The sequence below is a fragment of the Aulostomus chinensis genome, chromosome 20 (assembly GCF_037954235.1).
Source record: "Aulostomus chinensis isolate RoL2024-O1b breed Wild chromosome 20, RoL_Achi_v1.0, whole genome shotgun sequence".
Classification (NCBI taxonomy): domain Eukaryota; kingdom Metazoa; phylum Chordata; class Actinopteri; order Syngnathiformes; family Aulostomidae; genus Aulostomus; species Aulostomus chinensis.
This window is the reverse complement of record NC_141339.1, coordinates 3,601,610-3,628,740: the sequence shown is the minus strand read 5'-3', so window position 1 is coordinate 3,628,740 and position 27,131 is coordinate 3,601,610. Positions and strand designations below refer to the sequence as shown.

The following is a 27,131-nucleotide window of genomic DNA, read 5'->3' as shown; positions in this document are numbered from 1 at the left end:
CCCTCCACCCCCATCCCATCCACCAATCCCTTGTTCTCCCCCTCCCCCCAGAGCAGGCCATGCTTCAGGCCATAAGGCACCACCAGCCAGCAACCCACCCCCCCACCCCCAAAAAAAGGGAAAGGGACCCCCCACTAACCCGAGAGGCACATGCCCGCCTGCCGGGGTGAGCCAAAGGCACCCACGTCAGGGACCGCCACCCCCAGACAAAATAAATCAATAAATCATACCCTCATCTTCCTCCGCCCATGCAGGGGCCAGGCTCTCAATAGATGCAGATGTAGTTCGGGGCTCCTCAGACCTAGTAAAACCGCCAGCAAGGGATCCACCACACAACGGCAAGGCCTGTGACCAACCTCAGCCCAACAGCCATACTTGGAGGCAGACCACCCATCCCAAGAACGCCAGTCAGGCCTCCAGGCCCGTGTTGGTGCAGTTAGCAAAAGGGGTTGCAATGGACCCACTCCTCGCCCCAGCTTCCCCCCATCCCAACATGGGTGCAGGGTGCGTGTTGTGCATGGGAGTGTAGATGTGATGATGTGGATGACTAGAATGTAATTAACATTGAGGGAGGCACCCAGGGCATGGAAGCCCCGCCATTTGCAGACGGCAGAGTCTCCCAGTACATCCCCATGCACTCCCCCAAGCCCTCAATGTCTACTATATGATTAAAATTGGGGGGTCAAGCCCCTCAAGGCCGAGTGTCACATGAGATGTGGTGTGATGGGACAGAGAGGCTATAAGAGGGGGCGACTGCAACCAGCCGACGGGGAGTCTCGCCTACCTGGTCCAAGAGCCAAACTGGAGCGCCAAGGGGCACTGTCCGGACAACCGGGAAGAGGGTCCACCACCCCGCTGTGCAAGAGCAGGGAGGACACAGGGCCACCGTGCATTGCGGGACCCCCAGCCATTTGCCCATGGTCAGGGCACCCTGTGTGATCAGCACAAAGGAGGTCAGCCCTCAACTCTCCTATGTCCCCCCACATCCTCCCATTGTCTGGGAGTGACGGCAGCCCAAGACGCTACGCCAGGGCTCAGCCCGCCCGAGGACAGGGCCGAGGTAAGCGCACCCCTCCGAAATGTGGGAGAGACCCCCCGGGGGTGCGGGCAGTGTCCAAGGCCAGCAGATCCCAGGTACCAAACCATCCACCTCCCTCTCTCACTCCACCCCCCCTCCCGACCCCACTCCCCCTCCCTCTTCAACGCCACCTCTCGCCCGAAGGCAGCTGGGATAGGCTCCACCCCTTGCAACCCTTAACAGGGTTAGCAGTAGAAAATGGACAGACGGATGGATGGAAATAAAGATGCACAATAACCAGGCATTTCCATATGTGGTCACTTTAGGAGGAGGAACAAAAAGAAGGAAGAGGTCAAATGTGAATTAGAGAAGGGTCCATCAGCAGAGCTGGTCATCACTCAACCTTGAGTTTGTGTCTCTTCACAAGGCCTCAACTGAAATGATCGTATTTAATCTTTGCCACACAGGACAAGTTATCAAGATTTGACACCAGACTTTAAGCCAGTGTGGTGATTTATTTCAATAAAAGAATGAAAACCGGATACACAACATTAATCAAATGAATAAATGAGGATTTATTGGAATCGATGAGGTGAAAATCTTTCTCTGCATCGACCAGAAGACAAAAAGCCTGGGGAAGCTGAACCAGGGAAATTCTTATAACCAGATAAGAGAGATCTCAAGGCTGCATGGTGGTGCAGTGGATAGCACTGTGGCCTCACAGCAAGAAGGTTCCGGGTTCGAGTCCCGGCTCAGGCACAGGATCTTTCTGTGTGGAGTTTGCATGTTCTCCCTGTGCCGAGAGATGTGGGCCTTGCGATGGACTGGTGACCTGTCCAGGGTGAAACCCGCATCTTGCCTGTAGGTGCTGGGAAAGACTCCAGCCCCCCGCGACCCTTAACAGGAATATGCGGAAGAAAATGGATGGATGGATGGACGACTGGAGTAGCACCACCATCAAGGCTATGGACTCACAAAGCTCAGTAAAGTTTAGTTCATTTTCATGTGTGAGAGCATGGAACTCCTTTGAAGAGAACTATCTTTTTCAACCTAATTCTGCAATGAACTCAATGACAACTTCTATTTGAAACAGCTGAAACATGCTGAAGATTGTCAGAAACATCACGTCCTGAAAAACACTTGACGACATTTATTGGTGTGTGTTTGAAGGGATCATTCAGCTAGAAACAAATGAAATGATGTCATCTAGTGGGCGACAAATGTTTCCTTATTCGTGCAACTTCACATCTACTGCTATTGTTTTATTTGTATTTTTGTTTTCTATTTTATTGTAAGACTCCACAATTTGTTTCTCCGGTTCGGTTTCATCACTTCATCATATTACAAAGACTTTTAACATTTGCTTAACTCTGAGGTCGTATTGCTACATGTTTGTGTTCATTAGTGCAGTGCCATGATGCAAGAGCCTTAACATAGAGGTGTGAAAGTACAGCATGGTTATTGGTCTCTGTGCTACCTCTGTCTCTCTCTCTCTCACACACACACACACACACACACACACACACACACACATTCCCCTGCCTGCATCATCTCACTTCTTCAACCTGGGGCTTCATTGTTCCCATTAAATGGATCAAAACAAGGAAATTTAATGATCTCAGAATTGACACATCAGGCCCTCTGGTAAAAAAGTATCCAGTTAATGAGGAGCAAAGAACACGCAACAAACATGAGAGTAGCCCTTGTTACAGTCTAGGTAGTGTTCATGGAGTCGTCTCTGAATACCATAGTGTTTCATGTCGTTGCCATGATGACACAACAAACAAAACTCAAGTGACTCTTTTAAAAGTTTGATCTATCATCATCGTCATCATCATCCTGCAAGATTAAACTTTAATTTCATCAAGAGGAAAGTAACAGAAACATCCAAAAGTGCACCCAAACATCCTCTATTTCATGTATTAAACCTTTTAGAGTTAAGAAATGCCTCTGTTCAAATACTTTTGACTGGGAGGAGAAGCAGAGTTTAAACCCGTGCAGTAACATTAACTTCAGGTTTCAGTCACAGTGCTAAAGTGGTCCAGGTTTAGTAGCTGGGGTGGAGGTGATCGGGAAAAACAGGAGTAAACAAAGAACCATCTTGATGTCCCCACCCCATGAGGTGGTGTTCTTCTATCTAAAGGTATTGGAGGTTACTGAGGTATCAAAGTACATGCTCACATACATGAAGGTAATAGTTTGGATGCATCTGAATTCTCTCTTCTCCTGGACTGGGGAAACCGATGCAGGTGTGGAGTGAAGAACTCTGAGGCATCCTCCTATGATAGAGAAGAGAAGCACATCAAAGTTGTACAATTATAGCTGTTTCTGTTTGGGTAGCAGAGGCTGAGCTGCTTCAGACTCATTGTCTACTCCTTTTGTCCATTTTAATCACAGCAGGGTGGAAAATCATCTCAGAGGGACTCGAGTTCAGAGTCCTGCCGCAGGTCCGGTACCCAACTGGTAACCTGCATAAAAAAGTTATGTATTGGGTAAATAATCTAGCTGTCTAAATTCAGGCAAGCATGAAAAGAAGTAAATACAGGCAGGCAGCAGGTAAACACCAAGATAGGCGCTGGTTTTGTAAGTAATTTTAACATTAAATTGATTGCATGTGTTTTTAATGATATAACACAGTGCACATCAAGCCAAATCAGCCAGCTGCCTTCAGGATTCTATTTTATTGTGAAAAGCTACAACCAACGTGACCCCTCATCTGGCGATATGAGACCTGTCACTGACATGTTGTGGCATCGGGCTGCTGCTTTTAGCTAGCTAACCAAACACACGTTCAAGCAATTTTCCTTTCACAAACATGCAGCATTGGAAGAAAACCAGGAGAATTGAGCTGTTCAGTGCTTTCCTTGTCTTGCCATTCCCATTAAATCAAACATCGTTCTTATTTATGATTTTTTTTTTCTTTGCTCGTGCAATTAGTGACATTCAGTCACGTGAACATAGTTGTGCGCTCTCTAGCACCACACAGGAACCAGCAGTCCAGGTGCACAAACATTCAAATAGTACCTAAATGGACCTACGTGAGTTCTTGGAGGCACAGACCCTGCAAGGATCCTGCGAGATCCCCAGTCTGAAAAATTGGAACCTGTGACATGATACACTGGATTCTTACACACAAGTGGAATTTTTTCAGGTCTCAGGCTCTTGGGTTATTTGCTCCTGTCTCCTGGTGTCTTTTCTGTACCTCGTCAACATGAAAACAAAATGGTCCATGCAGGCAAGAGCTAAGCAGAAAGAACACATCCACATTTAACTGACGGCAAGTTTAAGGCCTGCAGATGCAGTGACAAGATCCTGAGTGTCATTTGACATCACATTATGTTGTAGCATCGTAATCCATGTTGCAGCATCATAATACATGTTGCAGCATCATAATCAATGTTGAAAGAGAGTAATCCATGTTGCAGCATCATAATTCATGTTGCAGCATCATAATCCATGTCCAGCTTCATAATCTATGTTGGAGCATCGTAATCCATGTCCAGCTTCATAATCAATGTTGCAGCATCGTAATCCATGTCCAGCGTCATAATCCATGTCCAGCGTCATAATCCATGTCCAGCATCGTAATCCATGTTGCAGCATCATAATCCATGTCCAGCATTATAATCCATGTCCAGCGTCATCATCCATGTCCAGCGTCATCATCCATGTCCAGCGTCATAATCCATGTTTCAGCATCATAATCCATGTCCAGCGTCATAATCCATGTCCAGCGTCATAATCCATGTTGCAGCATCATAATCTATGTTGTAGCATAGTAATCCATGTCCAGCGTCATAATCCATGTCCAGCGTCATAATCCATGTTGCAGTATCGTATTCCATGTTGCAGCATCATAATACATGTCCAGCGTCATAATCCATGTTGCAGCATCATAATCCATGTTGCAGCATCATAATCCATGTTGCAGCATCATAATCCATGTCCAGCGTCATAATCCATGTTCAGCGTCATAATCCATGTTGCAGCACCATAATCCATGTCCAGCGTCATAATCCATGTCCAGCATCATAATCCATGTTGCAGCATAGTAATCCATGTCCAGCGTCATAATCCATGTCCAGCGTCATAATCCATGTTGCAGTATCGTAATCCATGTTGCAGCATCATAATACATGTCCAGCGTCATAATCCATGTTGCAGCATCATAATCCATGTTGCAGCATCAAAATCCATGTCCAGCGTCATAATCCATGTTGCAGCATCATAATCCATGTTGCAGCATCATAATCCATGTCCAGCGTTATAATCCATGTCCAGCGTCATAATCCGTGTTGCAGCATCATAATCCATGTTGCAGCATCATAATCTATGTTGCAGCATCATAATCCATGTTGCAGCGTCATAATCCATGTCCATCGTCATAATCCATGTCCAGCGTCATAATCCATGTTGCAGCATCGTAATCCATGTTGCAGCATAGTTATCCATGTTGCAGCATCATAATCCATGTCCAGCGTCATAATCCATGTTGCAGCATCGTAATCCATGTTGCAGCATAGTAATTTGTGTCAAAGTTTTGTAATCCATGTCGCAGCATAGTAATCCGTGTTGCAGCATCGTCATTTGTGTTGCAGTATTGTTATCCTTGTTCATCATAGGAATCCATGTCCAGTATCACAATCCATGTCGCAGCATGGAATCCACCATGCAGCATCATAATCCATGTTGTATCATAATAATCCATGTTGCAGTATCAGAATCTATGTTCATCATAGTAATCCTTGTCGCAGCAAAGTAATCCATGTTGCAGCATCATAATCTATGTAGCAGTATAGTAATCCATATCCAGCGTCATAATTCATGTCCAGCGTCATAATCCATGTTGCAGCAACATAATCCATGTTGCAGGATCATAATCCATGTCCAGCGTCATAATCCATGTTGCAGCATCATAATCCATGTTGCAGCATCTTAATGCATGTTGCAGCATCATAATCCATGTCCAGCGTCATAATCCATGTCCAGCGTCTTAATCCATGTTGCAGCATCGTAATCCTTGTCCAGCATCATAATCCATGTCCAGCGTCATAATCCATGTCCAGCGTAATAATCCATGTCCAGCGTCATAATCCGTGTTGCAGCATCATAATCTATGTTGCAGCATAGTTATCCATGTCCAGCGTCATAATCCATGTCCAGAGTCATAATCCATGTTGCAGCATCATAATCAATGTTCAGCGTCATAATCCATGTCCAGAGTCATAATCCATGTTGCAGCATCATAATCAATTTTCAGCGTCATAATCCATGTCCAGCGTCATAATCAATGTTGCAGCATCATAATCCATGTTGCAGCATCATAATCCATGTTGCAGCATCATAATCCATGTCCAGTGTCATAATCCATGTTGCAGCATCATAATCCATGTTGCAGCGTCATAATCCATGTTGCAGCATCATAATCCATGTCCAGTGTCATAATCCATGTTGCAGCATCATAATCCATGTTGCAGCATCATAATCCATGTCCAGCATTATAATCCATGTCCAGCGTCATAATCCGTGTTGCAGCATCATAATCTATGTTGCAGCATCATAATCCATGTTGCAGCGTCATAATCCATGTCCATCGTCATAATCCATGTCCAGCGTCATAATCCATGTTGCAGCATCATAATCCATGTCCAGCGTCATAATCCATGTTGCAGCATCGTAATCCATGTTGCAGCATAGTAATTTGTGTCAAAGTTTTGTAATCCATATCGCAGCATAGTAATCCGTGTTGCAGCATCGTCATTTGTGTTGCATTATTGTTATCCTTGTTCATCATAGGAATCCATGTCCAGTATCATAATCCATGTCGCAGCATGGAATCCACCATGCAGCATCGTAATCCATGTTGTATCATAATAATCCATGTTGCAGTATCAGAATCTATGTTCATCATAGTAATCCTTGTCGCAGCAAAGTAATCCATGTTGCAGCATCGTAATCTATGTAGCAGCATAGTAATCCATATCCAGCGTCATAATCCATGTCCAGCGTCATAATCCATGTTGCAGCAACATAATCCATGTTGCAGGATCATAATCCATGTCCAGCGTCATAATCCATGTTGCAGCATCATAATCCATGTTGCAGCATCTTAATCCATGTTGCAGCATCATAATCCATGTCCAGCGTCATAATCCATGTCCAGCGTCATAATCCATGTTGCAGCATCGTAATCCTTGTCCAGCATCATAATCCATGTCCAGCGTCATAATCCATGTCCAGCGTCATAATCCATGTCCAGCGTAATAATCCATGTCCAGCGTCATAATCCGTGTTGCAGCATCATAATCTATGTTGCAGCATAGTAATCCATGTCCAGCGTCATAATCCATGTCCAGAGTCATAATCCATGTTGCAGCATCATAATCAATGTTCAGCGTCATAATCCATGTCCAGCGTCATAATCAATGTTGCAGCATCATAATCCATGTTGCAGCGTCATAATCCATGTTGCAGCATCATAATCCATGTCCAGTGTCATAATCCATGTTGCAGCATCATAATCCATGTTGCAGCGTCATAATCCATGTTGCAGCATCATAATCCATGTCCAGTGTCATAATCCATGTTGCAGCATCATAATCCATGTTGCAGCATCATAATCCATGTCCAGCATTATAATCCATGTCCAGCGTCATAATCCGTGTTGCAGCATCATAATCTATGTTGCAGCATCATAATCCATGTTGCAGCGTCATAATCCATGTCCATCGTCATAATCCATGTCCAGCGTCATAATCCATGTTGCAGCATCGTAATCCATTTTGCAGCATAGTAATCCATGTTGCAGCATCATAATCCATTTCCAGCGTCATAATCCATGTTGCAGCATCGTAATCCATGTTGCAGCATAGTAATTCATGTCAAAGTTTTGTAATCCATGTCGCAGCATAGTAATCCGTGTTGCAGCATCGTCATTTGTGTTGCAGTATTGTTATCCTTGTTAATCATAGGAATCCATGTCCAGTATTATAATCCATGTCACAGCATGGAATCCACCATGCAGCATCGTAATCCATGTTGTATCATAATAATCCATGTTGCAGTATCAGAATCTATGTTCATCATAGTAATCCTTGTCGCAGCAAAGTAATCCATGTTGCAGCATCGTAATCTATGTAGCAGCATAGTAATCCATATCCAGCGTCATAATCCATGTCCAGCGTCATAATCCATGTTGCAGCAACATAATCCATGTTGCAGGATCATAATCCATGTCCAGCGTCATAATCCATGTTGCAGCATCATAATCCATGTTGCAGCATCTTAATGCATGTTGCAGCATCATAATCCATGTCCAGCGTCAAAATCCATGTCCAGCGTCTTAATCCATGTTGCAGCATCGTAATCCTTGTCCAGCATCATAATCCATGTCCAGCGTCATAATCCATGTCCAGCGTAATAATCCATGTCCAGCGTCATAATCCGTGTTGCAGCATCATAATCTATGTTGCAGCATAGTTATCCATGTCCAGCGTCATAATCCATGTCCAGAGTCATAATCCATGTTGCAGCATCATAATCAATGTTCAGCGTCATAATCCATGTCTAGAGTCATAATCCATGTTGCAGCATCATAATCAATGTTCAGCGTCATAATCCATGTCCAGCGTCATAATCAATGTTGCAGCATCATAATCCATGTTGCAGCATCATAATCCATGTTGCAGCATCATAATCCATGTTGCAGCGTCATAATCCATGTTGCAGCATCATAATCCATGTCCAGTGTCATAATCCATGTTGCAGCATCATAATCCATGTTGCAGCATCATAATCCATGTCCAGCATTATAATCCATGTCCAGCGTCATAATCCGTGTTGCAGCATCATAATCTATGTTGCAGCATCATAATCCATGTTGCAGCGTCATAATCCATGTCCATCGTCATAATCCATGTCCAGCGTCATAATCCATGTTGCAGCATCATAATCCATGTCCAGCGTCATAATCCATGTTGCAGCATCGTAATCCATGTTGCAGCATAGTAATTTGTGTCAAAGTTTTGTAATCCATATCGCAGCATAGTAATCCGTGTTGCAGCATCGTCATTTGTGTTGCAGTATTGTTATCCTTGTTCATCATAGGAATCCATGTCCAGTATCATAATCCATGTCGCAGCATGGAATCCACCATGCAGCATCGTAATCCATGTTGTATCATAATAATCCATGTTGCAGTATCAGAATCTATGTTCATCATAGTAATCCTTGTCGCAGCAAAGTAATCCATGTTGCAGCATCGTAATCTATGTAGCAGCATAGTAATCCATATCCAGCGTCATAATCCATGTCCAGCGTCATAATCCATGTTGCAGCAACATAATCCATGTTGCAGGATCATAATCTATGTCCAGCGTCATAATCCATGTTGCAGCATCATAATCCATGTTGCAGCATCTTAATCCATGTTGCAGCATCATAATCCATGTCCAGCATTATAATCCATGTCCAGCGTCATAATCCGTGTTGCAGCATCATAATCTATGTTGCAGCATCATAATCCATGTTGCAGCGTCATAATCCATGTTGCAGCGTCATAATCCATGTTGCAGCATCATAATCCATGTTGCAGCATCATAATCCATGTTGCAGCATCATAATCCATGTTGCAGCATCATAATCCATGTCCAGCATTATAATCCATGTCCAGCGTCATAATCCGTGTTGCAGCATCATAATCTATGTTGCAGCATCATAATCCATGTTGCAGCGTCATAATCCATGTCCATCGTCATAATCCATGTCCAGCGTCATAATCCATGTTGCAGCATCGTAATCCATTTTGCAGCATAGTAATCCATGTTGCAGCATCATAATCCATGTCCAGCGTCATAATCCATGTTGCAGCATCGTAATCCATGTTGCAGCATAGTAATTCATGTCAAAGTTTTGTAATCCATGTCGCAGCATAGTAATCCGTGTTGCAGCATCGTCATTTGTGTTGCAGTATTGTTATCCTTGTTAATCATAGGAATCCATGTCCAGTATTATAATCCATGTCACAGCATGGAATCCACCATGCAGCATCGTAATCCATGTTGTATCATAATAATCCATGTTGCAGTATCAGAATCTATGTTCATCATAGTAATCCATGTCGCAGCAAAGTAATCCATTCTGCAGCATCGTAATCTATGTTGAAGCATAGTAATGCATATCCAGCGTCATTATCCATGTCCAGCGTCATAATCCATGTTGCAGCATCATAATCCATGTTGCAGTGTCATAATCCATGTCCATCGTCATAATCCATGTCCAGCGTCATAATCCATGTTGCAGCATCGTAATCCATTTTGCAGCATAGTAATCCATGTTGCAGCATCATAATCCATGTCCAGCGTCATAATCCATGTTGCAGCATCGTAATCCATGTTGCAGCATAGTAATTCATGTCAAAGTTTTGTAATCCATGTCGCAGCATAGTAATCCGTGTTGCAGCATCGTCATTTGTGTTGCAGTATTGTTATCCTTGTTAATCATAGGAATCCATGTCTAGTATTATAATCCATGTCACAGCATGGAATCCACCATGCAGCATCCTAATCCATGTTGTATCATAATAATCCATGTTGCAGTATCAGAATCTATGTTCATCATAGTAATCCATGTCGCAGCAAAGTAATCCATTCTGCAGCATCGTAATCTATGTTGAAGCATAGTAATGCATATCCAGCGTCATTATCCATGTCCAGCGTCATAATCCATGTTGCAGCAACATAATCCATGATGCAGCATCATAATCCATGTCCAGCATCATAATCTATGTTGCAGCATCATAATCCATGTTGCAGCATCTTAATCCATGTTGCAGCATCATAATCCATGTCCAGCGTAATAATCCATGTCCAGTGTCATAATCCATGTTGCAGCATCGTAATCCTTCTCCAGCATCATAATCCATTTCAGGCGTCATAATCCATGTTAAAGCATTGTAATCCATGTCCAGCGTCATAATCCATGTCCAGCGTCATAATCCGTGTTTCAGCATCATAATCCATGTCCAGCGTCATAATCCATGTCCAGATAATAATCCATGTCCAGCGTCATAATCCGTGTTGCAGCATCATAATCTATGTTGCAGCATAGTAATCCATGTCCAGCATCATAATCCATGTCAAGAGTCATAATCCATGTCCAGCGTCATAATCCATGTTGTAGCATCATAATCCATGTCAAGCGTCATAATCCATGTTGCAGCATCATAATCCATATCCAGCGTCATAATCCTTTTTGCAGCATCATAATCCATGTCCAGTGTCATAATCCATGTTGCAGCATCATAATCCATGTTGCAGCATCATAATCCATGTCCAGCATTATAATCCATGTCCAGTGTCATAATCCGTGTTGCAGCATCATAATCCATGTTGCAGCATCATAATCCATGTTGCAGCATCATAATCCATGTTGCAGCGTCATAATCCATGTCCATCGTCATAATCCTTGTCCAGCGTCATAATCCATGTTGCAGCATCGTAATCCATGTTGCATCATAGTAATCCATGTTGCAGCATCATAATCCATGTCCAGCGTCATAATCCATGTTGCAGCATCGTAATCCATGTTGCAGCATAATAATCCGTGTTGCAGCATCGTAATTTGTGTTGCAGTATTGTTATCCTTGTTCATCATAGGATTCCATATCCAGTATCATAATCCATGTCGCAGCATGGAATCCACCATGCAGCATCGTAATCCATGTTGTATCATAATAATCCATGTTGCAGTGTCAGAATCTATGTTCATCATAGTAATCCATGTCGCAGCAAAGTAATACATGTTGCAGCTTCGTAATCTATGTTGCATCATAGTAATCCATATCCAGCGTCATAATCCATGTCAAGCGTCATAATCCATGTTGCAGCAACATAATCCATGTTGCAGCATCGTAATCCATGTTTCAGCATCGTAATCCATGTTGCAGCATAGTAATCCATGTTGCGGCATCATAATCCATGTCCAGCGTCATAATCCATGTTGCAGCATCATAATCCATGTTGCAGCATCATAATCCATGTCCAGCATCATAATCCATGTTGCAGCATCATAATCCATGTTGCAGCGTCATAATCCATGTCCATGGTCATAATCCTTGTCCAGCGTCATAATCCATGTTGCAGCATCGTAATCCATGTTGCATCATAGTAATCCATATCCAGCGTCATAATCCATGTTGCAGCAACATAATCCATGTTGCAGCATCGTAATCCATGTTGCAGCATCGTAATCCATGTTTCAGCATCGTAATCCATGTTGCAGCATAGTAATCCATTTTGCGGCATCATAATCCATGTCCAGCGTCATAATCCATGTTGCAGCATCGTAATCCATGTTGCAGCATAGTAATCCGTGCTGCAGCATCATAATCCATGTCCAGCGTCATAATCCATGTCCAGCGTCATAATCCATGTTGCAGCATCGTTATCCATGTTTCAGCATCGTAATCCATGTTGCAGCATAGTAATCCATGTTGCGGCATCATAATCCATGTCCAGCGTCATAATCCATGTTGCAGCATCGTAATCCATGTTGCAGCATAGTAATTCATGTCACAGCATCATAATCCATGTTGCAGCACTGGAATCCACAATGCAACGTAGTAATCCATGTTGCAGCATCGTAATCCATGTCACAGCAAAGTAATACATGTTGCAGCTTCGTAATCTATGTTGCATCATAGTAATCCATATCCAGCGTCATAATCCATGTCCAGCGTCATAATCCATGTTGCAGCAACATAATCCATGTTGCAGCATCGTAATCCATGTTTCAGCATCGTAATCCATGTTGCAGCATAGTAATCCATGTTGCGGCATCATAATCCATGTCCAGCGTCATAATCCATGTTGCAGCATCATAATCCATGTTGCAGCATCATAATCCATGTCCAGCATCATAATCCATGTTGCAGCATCATAATCCATGTTGCAGCGTCATAATCCATGTCCATGGTCATAATCCTTGTCCAGCGTCATAATCCATGTCGCAGCATCGTAATCCATGTTGCATCATAGTAATCCATATCCAGCGTCATAATCCATGTTGCAGCAACATAATCCATGTTGCAGCATCGTAATCCATGTTGCAGCATCGTAATCCATGTTTCAGCATCGTAATCCATGTTGCAGCATAGTAATCCATTTTGCGGCATCATAATCCATGTCCAGCGTCATAATCCATGTTGCAGCATCGTAATCCATGTTGCAGCATAGTAATCCATGCTGCAGCATCATAATCCATGTCCAGCGTCATAATCCATGTCCAGCGTCATAATCCATGTTGCAGCATCGTTATCCATGTTTCAGCATCGTAATCCATGTTGCAGCATAGTAATCCATGTTACGGCATCATAATCCATGTCCAGCGTCATAATCCATGTTGCAGCATCGTTATCCATGTTTCAGCATCGTAATCCATGTTGCAGCATAGTAATCCATGTTGCGGCATCATAATCCATGTCCAGCGTCATAATCCATGTTGCAGCATCGTAATCCATGTTGCAGCATAGTAATTCATGTCACAGCATCATAATCCATGTTGCAGCATCGTAATCCATGTTTCAGCATCGTAATCCATGTTGCAGCATAGTAATCCATTTTGCGGCATCATAATCCATGTCCAGCGTCATAATCCATGTTGCAGCATCGTAATCCATGTTGCAGCATAGTAATCCATGCTGCAGCATCATAATCCATGTCCAGCGTCATAATCCATGTCCAGCGTCATAATCCATGTTGCAGCATCGTTATCCATGTTTCAGCATCGTAATCCATGTTGCAGCATAGTAATCCATGTTGCGGCATCATAATCCATGTCCAGCGTCATAATCCATGTTGCAGCATCGTAATCCATGTTGCAGCATAGTAATTCATGTCACAGCATCATAATCCATGTTGCAGCACTGGAATCCACAATGCAACGTAGTAATCCATGTTGCAGCATCGTAATCCATGTCACAGCACAGTAATCAATTTGGCGACATTGTAATTCATGTTGTATCATCGTTATCCATGTTGCAGCATAACAATCCATGTCGCACCATAATAATCCATGTTGTAGCATCGTAACCTATTTTCATCATAGTAATCAATGTCGCAGCAAAGTAATCCATGTTGCAGCATAGTAATCCATGTTGCAGCATCGTAATCCATGTTGCAGCATCGTAATCCTTGTGGCAACATTGTAATCCATGTTGCAGCATCGTAATCCATGTGGCGACATTGTAATCCATGTCGTAACATCGTAATCCATGTTGCAGCATAACAATCCATTTCGCAGCATTGTAATCCATGTTGCAGCATCGTAATCCATGTTGCAGCATCGTAATCCTTGTGGCAACATTGTAATCCATGTTGCAGCATCGTAATCCATGTGGCGACATTGTAATCCATGTCGTAACATCGTAATCCATGTTGCAGCATAACAATCCATTTGGCAGCATAGTAAACCATGTTGCAACATCATAATCCACGTCAAGTATCGCAATCCATGTTGCAGAATGGTAATCCATGTCCTGCATGGTAATCCATGTTGCAGCATAGTTATCCATGATGCAAGGATCTTTCCAACCTGGAATCATGCTCGTTGTTGCATGACTGCATGCTCACCTGACATGGCTGCCACTGAGCAGGTCAGGTCTGCTCTGTGTCAGCGTTCACAGGAATTAATCTGGAATTTGGCACTGCCGTTAAGGTGGAACGGACAAACCTTTCACAGGCCTCAAACAACAAGGAACAATGTGAAGGAGGTGTGTTACATTGCATGAGGCAAATGGTGCTCAAACCACACACAGTTTGTCTGAATGACCAAGGAAAGATAAACTGCACATTGTTCCTGTTACCATGACCCGTCATGTCAATTCTAACACGTGTGTGCAACAAAATTAGAACGTGTGCATCGAACTCTTCGACCCTCTTCTGCCTTTGCTTGTAGTTCTCAACTCCAGTTTCTTTTCATGTTTTTACTTGTTGTCACTGTAATGTTTGTTTTACTTGCTGCTTCTTTTCCACATTGATAAAGTTGAGCTGAGTCGACTGTGAACCTCATGTGTGAGCTTGCAGCAGTGCACCAGTCAATTCACTCACTCTTCTCGGTTTGGCAGGAAATGTCACCATCTTCTGGGTTATAGATCACATGTTAAAGCTGAAGTGGATCACATTTTTATACAGATGAGCAGCCTGTACATTCAGGCACTCACCAAATGAGCTCACACAATGCTCATCAAACCCAATGCTGGCTGAGAATCTCTGTACTTTCCTCTGGATGCTGTTCATGTATGCGTGCTCCTGCTTGGCCCTCTGCGGTCCTGACTGAGGCTCCAGTAGACTTGGAATGTTATGAGACCAACTGGATCCAGACCTTCATCGTGAAAGGAGTCATATTGTGAATGTGTGATGTGTTGCAACAGGAGCAGTCAGGGAGAAGTAGAGGTGCTGAGGGGGCTGCAGTACCCCCTGCTGTTGAGGGGCTGTAACTACATGCCAAAACATTTACTCAACACATCAAGGTTAGGTTTGATTTTAGCTGTGTGTTCTCAGCACTCCTGACCAAACAACCCCTGTCTTACTGCACCAGGACATTCCAGACATTCATGCTTTCATTCGGGAGTTCATCTGCATCCCCCTGAATGCAAGACCAGCTGTGGTGATGGGAATGATTCACCGTACAGGTTGACTCAGAAGTCTTGGATGAGCTCCTGAGTGACAGAGCTGCTACACAGATATCTCACTCCTGCCTGTCAATCACCTCAAACAGGAACTGATTTTTTAATCTTGTGAGTCAAGTGTTATGTCACATCTTGCATTGTTGTATTGTCTTAGCATGAGGAAATCTTTGCAGTGTGTTCTTTAATTAAACAGTCGTGTGTGTGTGTATGTGTTTGTGTTTGTGTGTGAGAGACAAACACAGACATACACACACTGTAATTGCTTGAAAAAAACAAGGTTGAATATATGAGATAATGCAGACGGGAGTGTGTGTGTGTGTGTGTGTGTGTGTGTGTGTGTGTGTGTGTGCGCGTGTGTGTGTGTGTGTGTGTGTGTGCGCGTGTGTGTGTGTGTGTGTTCTTGTACTTGCTTCATAGAGTCCATGAGTAAGTGTCCTCACTCTGTTGGTTAAATACGTATTCCAGTCCTCACCATTGACCAAATAGCAGCAGATCTGGCAGCTTAAGTCCTCCAGTCAGAACGAACAGTGTGGACCAACAGCAGGAGAGCTGCTAGCACTCTGAATGCAACTCAAATGAGTCGCAGTAGCTGAGCAAATATAAACGACTGCAACACAAACGTGCACATACATGAAATAGATACAAAAGGCCTTTAATTTAGTTAATAAAAGAGCACCTATTCCTTCAGAAAAGTGATTGTGACTTCTGTTGGGATTTGGTGGGTACAGGGTGTTTAAATGTGGTTTTACCTGGTTGGCTGAACACAACCAAAACATGATCAGATTTTTATGCAAATCATAGAAACATTCACTAAAAATGAGACTCAACTCTTCATTTTTTTAGGAAAGAAAAATCTGTCTTTACATATGTAGCAAACGGTGCCTGAACATTTAAAGGGACAGTGATGGAAGTCAAGCAGACAGACAAGCAGTTGAGACATCTTAAAGGGTCACCTCAGTTCTTTTTAATCTGGACCCAATTTTCTTCACTTTTATCGTGTGAATGAGTGAATGATGTCAATAACCAAGGCACATGGCTCCAGTGTGGAGATGATCAGAGACGCCTGCAGCCCCACAGCAACTATAATGTAATCCAATCGGGCAACTGGCTACAGTCAGCTAACACCCAGTAAAAGGCCCTTTTTCCAGGCTGAGATTATTAGAATTGTCTGAGAAGATACTGGAAAGGAGTGGACATTGTTCTCACTCACAGAGAGAGTTGAGCTGTTGACAGGGACATGCTGACATTGTTGCTAATTGTGCTCCAAATGGATGCTAACATTCCTGCCAATACCCTGTACCCCCCTCAGGCCTGCAGTGACCGTTTGGACCAGGATGATTCCACTCCTCAAAGACAGGAACAAATCCTGGGCAACTTTTCCTGAAGCTAAATGCTGCTCCAAGCGAGAACACATTCATTTCTCTTTAACAATACTTGTCAGAGTTTTGGGCATGTATGCTGTTTCATGTCTTATTTTGTAGTTTGTAGTCAAACTGCATCATCCAAAGAACGCCCAGAGCTGTCATCACAATGGATCCTCCCTTGACACTGAATAGTTTCAAATATGCAACGCTTGTCACGATCCCTGTCTCGTGCTTCCTGTTTTATTTTGTAGTCATGTTCTGTCTTCCTGTCCTCCCTCCTGTGATTACCTCATGTGTCTCACCTGGGTGATTGCACCACCTGTGTCTTGTTCCCCTCTTGTATTTAACCCCTATGTTTTCTCATGTTCTTCCTGGTTCCATTAAGTTTTGTGATGTGCGTTTAGGTTGTCGTGTGTTGCATGTCTTTGTTAGAGTTGGCACAAACCTAGTCACGTCGCCAAGCCTCCCCGTTACAAGTCACGTCGCCAAGCCTCCCCGTCACAAGTCACGTCGCCAAGCCTCCCCGTCACAAGTCACATCGCCAAGCCTCCCCATCACAACTCAAGTCTCCCCGTCTCCAGTAAAACCTTTTGTGCACCACCCTAATTGTCTGCGCCTTGGGTCTACTTCCCCCCCCCCCCCCCCACACTTAACAATGCTTTTCCTAACTGAGCTGCACCAACAAGTTTTTCAGGAGATCATGCGTGTGTGTGTGTGTGTGTGTGTGTGTAATCCAGTGGTCTGAGTGGCCTGACTTGAATGACCTATGTGGCTGGTCTAACTTGTCCTGGAGTGGGTGGGATCATCGGACCCCTGAACCTTTGAAAGAAGGAAGACCGCAAAAGTATGCATTTGTGAAAGGTCAAGGTCACCTCACTTAAACACAATATCTCAGTAACACCTTTGGAAAATGTCTTCAAAAACAAAAAAAATTATAATCAAAGGTCAATATGTCAGACACTCATTGTGGAGGGATAGAAATAGTTTTTTTCACATTTCTCAAAAAACAAAACTGCATGTCAAATATAAACCAGTTTGAAAAAAGAAAATATCAATAAATGAAGTAGAGCAGTCTTTATATTTATATCAGCCAAACACGACCCCTGTGTTATATCTGATGACATATGTGTTTATATCTTCTAATAATCTCTCTGCAGACTGCCTGTCCTGCGCTGGTGTACGTCTGAACCTATGTCTACGTCTTCACATGTTCCAGGCAAAGTGTAAATATCTCATCGGGAATGTTTCATCTTTCACGTGCCATGTAAAGATAGTCTTCTCAAGCTGTTCTCACACAGGTCAGAACATACTTGTCCGCCCTTTTACCTGGCTCAGGATACATTTGCATTCACAAATCTGAAAGACTCTGACCCAGACATGAGTCAGTAACTATGACCTCATGCTGTCACCCTAGAAAAAGATAATAAAATACAATATCAATGGAAATAAAGATGGGGACGGCACGGTGGAGCAGTGGTCAGCACTGTCGCCTCACAGTGGGAAGGTTCCGGTTTTGAGCCTCGGCTGGAGCACAGGGTCTTTCTGTGTGGAGTCTCCATGTTCTCCCTGTGCCTGCATGGGTTCTCTCTGGTTCTCCAGCTTCCTCCCACAATCCAAAGACATCAAGAGGGGACGAAGCTAATTGATACTCGAAATTGACCATAGGTGTGGCTGTGAGTGCCAGTGGTTGTCTGTCTATATGTGTTGGCCCTGCGACCCGTCCAGGGTGAACCCCACCTCTCACCTGAATGTAGAGGGCGAGGAGGAATGAATGGATGGAAATAAAGATGCACAATAACCAGGCATTTGCATATGTGGTCACTTTAGGAGGAGGAAAAAAAGAAGGTATAGGTCAAAGGCAAATTAGAGAAGGGTCCATCATCAGAGCTGGTCATCACTCGGCCAAGGCTGCCCTTTGTCACCAGTTCTGTTCATAACTTTTATGGACTGAATTTCTCCATGCAGCTGGCTGGAGGATGGGGTCGAGTTTGGTGGCGGGAGGATGTCATCTCTGCTTTTTGCAGATGATGTGGTCATCTTAGCTCCATAAAGGCACCACCTCCAGCTCTAGCTGGGACAGTTTGCGGTTTAATGTGAAGCGGCTGGGATGAGAATCAGAACCTCCAAGTCTGAGGCCATGGTTCTTAGCCAGAAAAGGGTGGCCTGCCCACTCCAGGTCCTACCTCAGGTGGAGGAGTGTAAGTATCTCGGGATCTTGTTCACGATTGAGGGTAGGATGGAGCGGGAGATTGACAGGGCGATTGGGGCGGCATCTGCAGTGATGCGGCTACTAAACCAATCCGTTGTGGTGAAGAGGGAGCTTTACTGGTCAATCTAGGTTCCAGCCCTCACCTATGGTCAAGAGCTTTTGGTAATGACCAAAACAAGATCATAATACAAGCGGCCGAAATGAGTTTCCTCCTCAGGGTGGCTGGGCTCTCCCTTAGAGAAAGGCTGAGATGCTTGGTCATTCGGGAGGTGCTCAGAGTAGAGCTGCTGCTCCTCCATGTCAAGAGGAGTCAGCTGAGGCGATTTGGGTATCTGGTTAGGATGCCTCCTGGATGCCTCCCTTGGGAGGATTTCCAGACAAGTCTGACCAGGAGGAGGCCTCGAGGCTGACCCAGGACACGCTGGAGGGATTATATCTCTCGGCTGGCCTGGGAACACCTCAGGATTCCCCCGAAAGAGCTGGTGGAAGTGGCTGGGGAGAGGACAGTCTGGGCTTCCTTGCTGAGGCTGCTGCCCCCACGACCCGGACCAACTGGATAAGCAGGGAAGGAGGACGACATAGACGATGACATGAGGTAGTCTGATTGGTTTGTGATCTCACACCCAAAACATTCCAAAAAAAAAAAAACCTGAAAATCGTCAACTGCCTCATTGCAAACCGGCTGTGATTTATTTGGTTTGTGCTCAGCAGCTTGTGCCATTTGTAATTTCGGCCAATGCATTCTTTTTGTAATGCACCAGTCTGGTAGATGTGGTAGAAAGTCCAGTTCAGGGAACAAAATAAAAATGAAAGACAATTTAAACACCATGTTATTTCACTCAAATATTCCATCCACAGAATAGATGGGGAAAAAAACTGTCCGGTAAAAAAAACAACAACAAATAAACAAAAACAAAACAAAACCTGAATTTCTCATGTGCTTGTCAGGGTCTCTGTTCAGCACCATCAAATTAAAATCTCACGTTTGATTGGACGACCAAAGAATGTTTTGAATATGGTAATTAGATACACACTGAAATAATGAGGGCTGTGCATCATGGCAAGATCTTGAACAATGCAACGCAACTGATACCTGAAGTGATCCAGCATTTGAGGTATGAAAACCTGAAAATATCTGATAAATATTTAGACTCCTTGTCGCAGTGAACTATTCAAAAATGTTTTCAAATACATTTCTAGTATTGTTAATGTTGCATATCAATTACAGAAAACTGATTTGCGGGAACTCAAAAGCATGGCAGCAGAGGTCTTTTTCAACCACACTCATGTCAGTGTCATACATCCCTGTTATAAAACAGATCATTTCTCTGTAGTAACAAGAACCACCTCCACAATGTGTGTTTTATTGAATCTTCTTCTTGGCTCAGTATCTGTTATCACAGTATGTGGGAACCTCCTGATATTAATCTCCATCATTTACTTCAAACAGCTCCACACTCCTACTAACTATCTTATTCTGTCTCTGGCTGTGACTGATCTGCTGGTTGGTGTTGTAGCTTTTCCTGTTGGCATGAAATTCACAATAAGTTCTTGTTTGTATAAATATGATGTTTTTTGTAACGTGCGAGAAATCTTTGACGTTACTCTGAGCACAGCTTCTGTTTTGAATCTCTGCTGTATTTCCATTGACAGATATTTTGTAGTGTGTCAGCCTCTGAGATACAGAACTACAATCACTCGTAATGTGGTTGTGATCATGATCCTGGTCATCTGGAGTGTTTCTGTTCTAGTTGCCATTGGCTTTATTATTGCAGAGTTGGACCGTGAACAATGTGGAGAGAAGTGTAATATTGATGTTTTACTTGCAAATACTGTGGGACCTGTTTTCTCCTTTTACCTACCTTTGATCATCATGGTCTGTATCTATGTGAAGATTTTCCTTGTGGCACAGAAACAGGCACGCAGCATCCAGAACACAACCAGGAAGTCTGGAGCGACGGTCAGTAAGAGTGAGAGGAAGGCCACCAAAACTCTGGCTATAGTTATGGGGGTTTTTCTCATCTGTTGGACCCCCTTCTTTCTATGTTTTTATTTTCAACTTCTTAATCCTGTGACAGTACCACTGCCACTGTTTGAAGCTCTTATTTGGCTGGCACTGTCAAATTCAATGCTCAATCCATTTATCTATGCTTTCTTTTACAGTTGGTTCAGGTCTGCTTTTAGAATGATCATATGTGGAAAAATATTTATCAGTGATTATAAGAACACAAAACTTAAATAAAGTGTTTTTCTCACATTAAGCACCATCAATTTATGCAATCACATCCCACTCATTTCAGACATGTTCTTCTACACATTTCTTTTCATATACTCTGGGACTGCTTTTAATCATCATTTTTTTCCGTGAGGTAGGACAGAAAGATTACTTTTTTCCATCTCACCTTTGACATCAACATCTCTTTTCCCATTAAAGGTTTATCAAGCCAGGGTGAGGGCCCATTACTAGTGTTACAAATAGGCATCAGGCTTTGTTTCCTGTCTATAAACTAAATTTAAAGCAAGTGTAACAACCAATTTGCATGTTAGAACATTTCTTGAATGAGGCCCATATAATGTTAGTCTTTCAGCAGGTTTATCATTTTCCTGCAGTGTAGAGGAGATGGGGAGTAAACTAATACACAAATGGACATGAGTGTGTGGAAATGCATGAGAGGTAATGTAGCTACATAGCTAGCTGTGACCAGCCAGACCACCTGTTGACCGCTCCTACATGGGAGAGAGAGACTGCTTGGATCACAGTCCTCATCTGGCTGATTAAATTCTGGTAGGTTCGGACATCATATGTTGCTGTATAAATGACTAATATTTGTATGTCTAGTGCTTCATTGCTCCTGGAGCTCTTAATAGGGTCGCTGTTAACAGCAGAGCTAATGCCGCTGTGTCTAAAAATAATGAAGTTATTATTTAAAATAATCTTATTTTTAGTCTTGTTTCTGTAAGATAAAGAGGATTTTAACGGTGGTCACTGGCTGGAAATTAAATTAAGTTAGGTCACAATTACTGTTGTGAAAATGATGTCAGGGGACAGTTACTGTTTGGATGGACAAATGGTGGACATTCATTCATTCATCGTCTTCCGCTTATTCCTTACTAGTAAGGGTCGCGGGGGGGCTGGAGCCTATCCCAGCATCTACAGGCGAGAAGCGGGGTTCACCCTGGACAGGTCGCCAGTCCATCGCAGGGCCAACATACAGAGATGAACAACCATTCAACAACACACTCACATTCATACCTACGGTCAATTTAGAGAATTCAATCAGCCTCGTCCCCAAATTGCACGTTGTTGGATGGTGGGAGGAAGCCAGAGTACCCAGAGAGAACCCACGCAGGCACGGGGAGAACATGCAAACTCCACACAGAAAGATCCCGCGCCCGAGCCGGGACTCGAACCCGGAACCTTCTTGCTGTGAGGCCACAGTGCTAACCACTGTACCACCGTGCAGCCCCCTAATGGTGGACATATCAGTCTTTATTAAATAAATAATATATCAAACATTTAATCACTGCTGTATTTATCTTTTGCAAATGTCCAAAAAGTTTCCTTGATAGACTACCAAGCCCCTTTGATGGTTTATAAGTTCAGAATAGAGTGCTTCAGGACCCTGCAGGACAATATTACAAGTAAGTCTGTTACAGAGAAGATAATAAAAGTAGCAAGACTGCGTGGCTGAGCGTAGAAAAGGTATGAGAAACTTAGGGGTTAATATCATGCACTTTGGTCTAAATGAAGAAGGTCTGGCAACATGGAAAACCCAAAAATCTGTTGTTGCTTGCATGCTATGCCCCGCTCTCAGTCCCACACACTCACACTGATTGAATCAATGAACTGAACCCATTTAATTTCCTTCAGGCAGGATACTGATATCACTGCAAGGAGGAAGGTCACTCCTACAGGTCTCATCCTCAATGTGGGAGAATTGCTGATATGATCAAAGAATCCCTGGGGCCTCTTGTATCAATATTTGCGTGGATCTCATACTAAAAAAAGGGCGGTAAGAATCCCGAAAGTTGCGCACGCAGAAAAAAAATCCGGATGTTTCAATCTGTGCAAGCGCCGGAATCCACGCACGTTTCCTTGATACTCCCAATCAGCGTGGAATTGAACGCTGATGTCGGAGTGACCGGACCCCCCCCCCCCCCTTGTTACACTAACCTATAAATACGCAAATGTATTTAAATATGGTCTCCGCTGTCTGCGCTCGCAAAACAATTTCAAAGAAAAAGAGGTGGGGGGGGGGGAGAGACAGCAGATTTTTTTTTTGCTAGCCTGTCCAGTGGTATCAGTACAAAAAAAAAGTGGTGAGTCGGATTAGGTGTGTGAGAGGGTGAACGCGGTGGGTTCGGAGCAACGCACCCCCGCTGGGATTAAAAAAAAGTGGTCGCACCTCAAGGTGGAGGTCAAGCGGCGTACAGCTGCCCCCTGGAGGAGTGCCGGCCAGACAGGTGGGGGTCAGGGAGAGGTCCACATGACGGAATTTGATCAGCTGTTGGCAGCAGTCATGGGCAGCACCTCTGTGGGCGGTATTGTCGCCGCCACCCACGCTGACTCCGAGAGCCTGGAGGGTAAGTGGCAACTCCATTTCTTACACATCATGTCCACATGCTTTGCCACAGATGTAAAGGCAACAAATACACAGAATCAGACATTTAAATAAACCAATATCTTTCATGTTTAACAGAAATTGATACAACAGCCACACCGCCGACGTGCAGCAAACTTGCCGGCTCCTGCGCCAGCCCATCCACTGGCTCAGAGTCATCCGCCAGGACCAGCGGCAGTTGGGCCAGCCTGTACCCCGGCCCCAGCACCAGCACCAGGTTGAAAAGCGGCGGATAGCCCTCCAGCCCAGCTGGACCCAGCGGCGCATCTTATGACCCACATGGATCCAGATGGAGGGTCCTCACACAGGCGGTCCTGCAGTTGCAGGAGGACATTATTAGGGAAATAACGGTAATCAATGAGTGGTTCCACCGTCTGAGAATTGTTCTGGAACTTTTAGTGGACAAAAAAAATTAATCTGGCTTCATGAATCGTGGAATCGCTTCTTCCCCATTCATATCATGGAAATGAAATTCTGGCGTGCAAGGATGGCTGCCCTGCCGGGATCGGCATCCATCCCTCCAGCTTCTGGGTCATCTCATGGGGGGACATACTGCTCGGCCTGGGGGGACGCCATGAAGGTTGGCCACATTGTGATGGATCATCACAATGAGGCACACCTTTTCTGGGCAATAGAGCAGCCCGAACCCACTCCAGTCCAGACAGGCCACCAACCCTTCAGCTGGCCGATGGCCCTCTCCACCACTGACCGAGTGCGGGAGTGGGGGTTGTTGTACCTGTACAAAATATGCGAGTCGTGCATTGAACCAGGCCACCTCGCAACAATGTTGAGCAAATTCATCTGCACATCGCAGATGAATCAGCACATTGATGGAGAGGAAACCCTTACAGTTAACAAAAGTGTATTCCTCATGGGACGGCGCTTTTATGGCAACATGAGTGCAGGCAATGGCTCCGATTACATTAGAGAATCCGGCTATTGCTGCAAATAGCGCTTTAATATTGGCCTGTGCAACTGCACCGTAAGGGAATTTAATGTACCTGTGGGAGAGGCGGATGATCAGGTCCACCAACAAGGGCGTGGCCCGGCTGAGAGTTGACTGGCTCACCCCATAACTGTCCGCCATCTCCCGCTGGATAGAGCCAGTGGCCAAGAAGCCGAGCATGCTCAGCACCAGTGTCGGCAATGTCACAGCTCAGCTCCTGGCAGTTCTGCGCTGGAGGGCCGGTCACAGCTCCTCACAAATTTGCAGGAGGATGGCCCGCGGTAGCTGGAACCGGCTCATCAGCCACTCATCAGAATTGTGGAGCAAGTCCTCCCGCTCCCTGAAATGTCGCTCCTGTCTTATTGCACCATTTGCCATGTCCTCCAACAGCGCAAGTCTGCCATTGTTGAAAGTTGCACATTCAGCACAATCATGAAGGCTCTTTTATAACCGCTTACGTAATGCCGACAGGTGTTTGTGTTTGTGTTGATGGCTTTTTTGTGCCCAATGTATGTGCAGTTATCAAATAAAGTCAGTTACCAAACACTGCCACACAGTGTCGCCAATGGACCAAAGTGCAGTCAATGCAAGAATCGGCTTTCCGCCAACTTCTACGGCACCTCCAGTGTTGGCGTGAAACAGTGCAAGAATCGTCGAATTTTCACATTGATACATTGATACGTGAGCGCCGATCCTGGTGTACACAAGTGTTTCTTGCATAAACAGCGTTGATACATGAGGCCCCAGGTGAGACAAAATTTTTGAAGTGTTTCGAATACCCTGTATATTCAATAGACACTATCTAAATTCACATCTATGGACAACTTCATCCATCCATTGTGTACTTCTTTTCCTGTGAAGGGTCGCGAGGGCTTGATCATATCCCAGCAGCATTCAGGTGAGAGGCAGGGTTCACCCTTGACAGGTCACCAGTCCATCACAGGGCCAGCACATATAGACAGACAACCATTCACACTCACATCCAGCCTACGGTCAATTTAGAGTCTGGATTAACCTGGTCCCCTCTTGATGTCTTTGGACTGTGGGAGGAAACTGTAGTACCTGGAGAGAACACACGCAGGCACAGGGAGAACGTGCAGATTCACACAGAAAGACCCCGTGCTCGAGCCTGGGCTCAAACCCGGAACCTTCTTGCTGTGAGGAGACAGTGCTGACCACTGCACCACTGTGCCGCCTTAGTAACACATATGAGTATGATTTATGTATAACACATACAGGACGACAGAGAGGAAAAGAGGAGGCGAGAGAATCCCACTGCACCGTGGGAGATCTCCCAACAGTCACCGCACCACCATGTCACTCCTGAACACAACCATACTACTAAAATAAACTTAATGCAGTAGCACTTGATTTTCTTATGTAATTCCATCTTCCCGGTTGTGACTTAATTCAGTTGTTTTTCAGTGTAGAGCACAGCAAAAACAAAAACCTGATGTTAACAGTGCTCCTATGTCATCATAGAGATTTAACATGTCAATAACTATGTTAAATCCCTCTTTCAGAGACATGAAGAAATATAAAATTAGAATATGATTTCTCACCTAAATTGCTCCTTTTACCCCCCACTTTCAAACTCTTTCAGATTGTCATTATTGTTCAACATTTGTTGGACGATGTAATCAATTAGTGATGGTAGGATTTTAGGATGTCCACCTTTTTTTCTGCACCCTACCATGTTTTGTCATATCCTGTCTTAGCACAAACGCATATACACATTTAAAGGTATAATACACAACAATTTTAAGAACACAGTTGATTAAAGAAAACATTCACATAACTTTCACAAAGTTGCCGAAGTGCTGGAATAATTATCAAACATATTTTGTGGAGTTCAAAATGTTTATGTGTTGGATTAACCAGAGAAATAGCTGAAGAGTACCCAGCCTGGAGGGTTAGGGTCCTACTCTGGCCTGGGGTAGGGGCCCATGGGCAAGCACCTATGCCTGGTGGCCGGGCCTTTACCTATGGGGCCCTCCCGGGCCCAGCTCATACTGGATACAAGGGTGAACTTTTTCATCAGGGTCTGAGCGTTGTGATAGGACGGCACCAACCCCCGTTTAACTGTTTGTGGGGGTTGGGCTGGATGAGGACGGGTGCTTGGTGGAACCTCTTCTTTAGGTCTAGGAAAGCTGAGTTGGCTTCAGGGGTCCATGAGAAGGTGGTTTTGGTGGAGGGGAGAGCAGTCAGTGGGGAAGCAGTCTGGCTGTAATTTCTTATGAAACGGTGGTAGGAGTTAGCAAAACCTAAGAATCTTTGGAGCTGTTT

General features: G+C 44.3%; 1 protein-coding gene across 1 annotated transcript; it reads left to right on the top strand.

The window, feature by feature from the left end:
• The first annotated feature begins 20,532 nt into the window (after nt 1-20,532).
• Nucleotides 20,533-21,519, top strand: LOC147242254 (trace amine-associated receptor 1-like). The gene has a single exon (XM_086189570.1). It carries the CDS (start codon nt 20,533-20,535, stop codon nt 21,517-21,519), a length of 987 nt encoding a protein of 328 aa, XP_086045696.1.
• The last annotated feature ends 5,612 nt before the right edge of the window (nt 21,520-27,131 follow it).

What these genes read in the sequence shown, in the direction of transcription:
- LOC147242254 (XM_086189570.1), top strand. Translation starts at nt 20,533, where the DNA reads ATGGCAGCAGAGGTCTTTTTCAACCACACTCATGTCAGTGTCATACAT.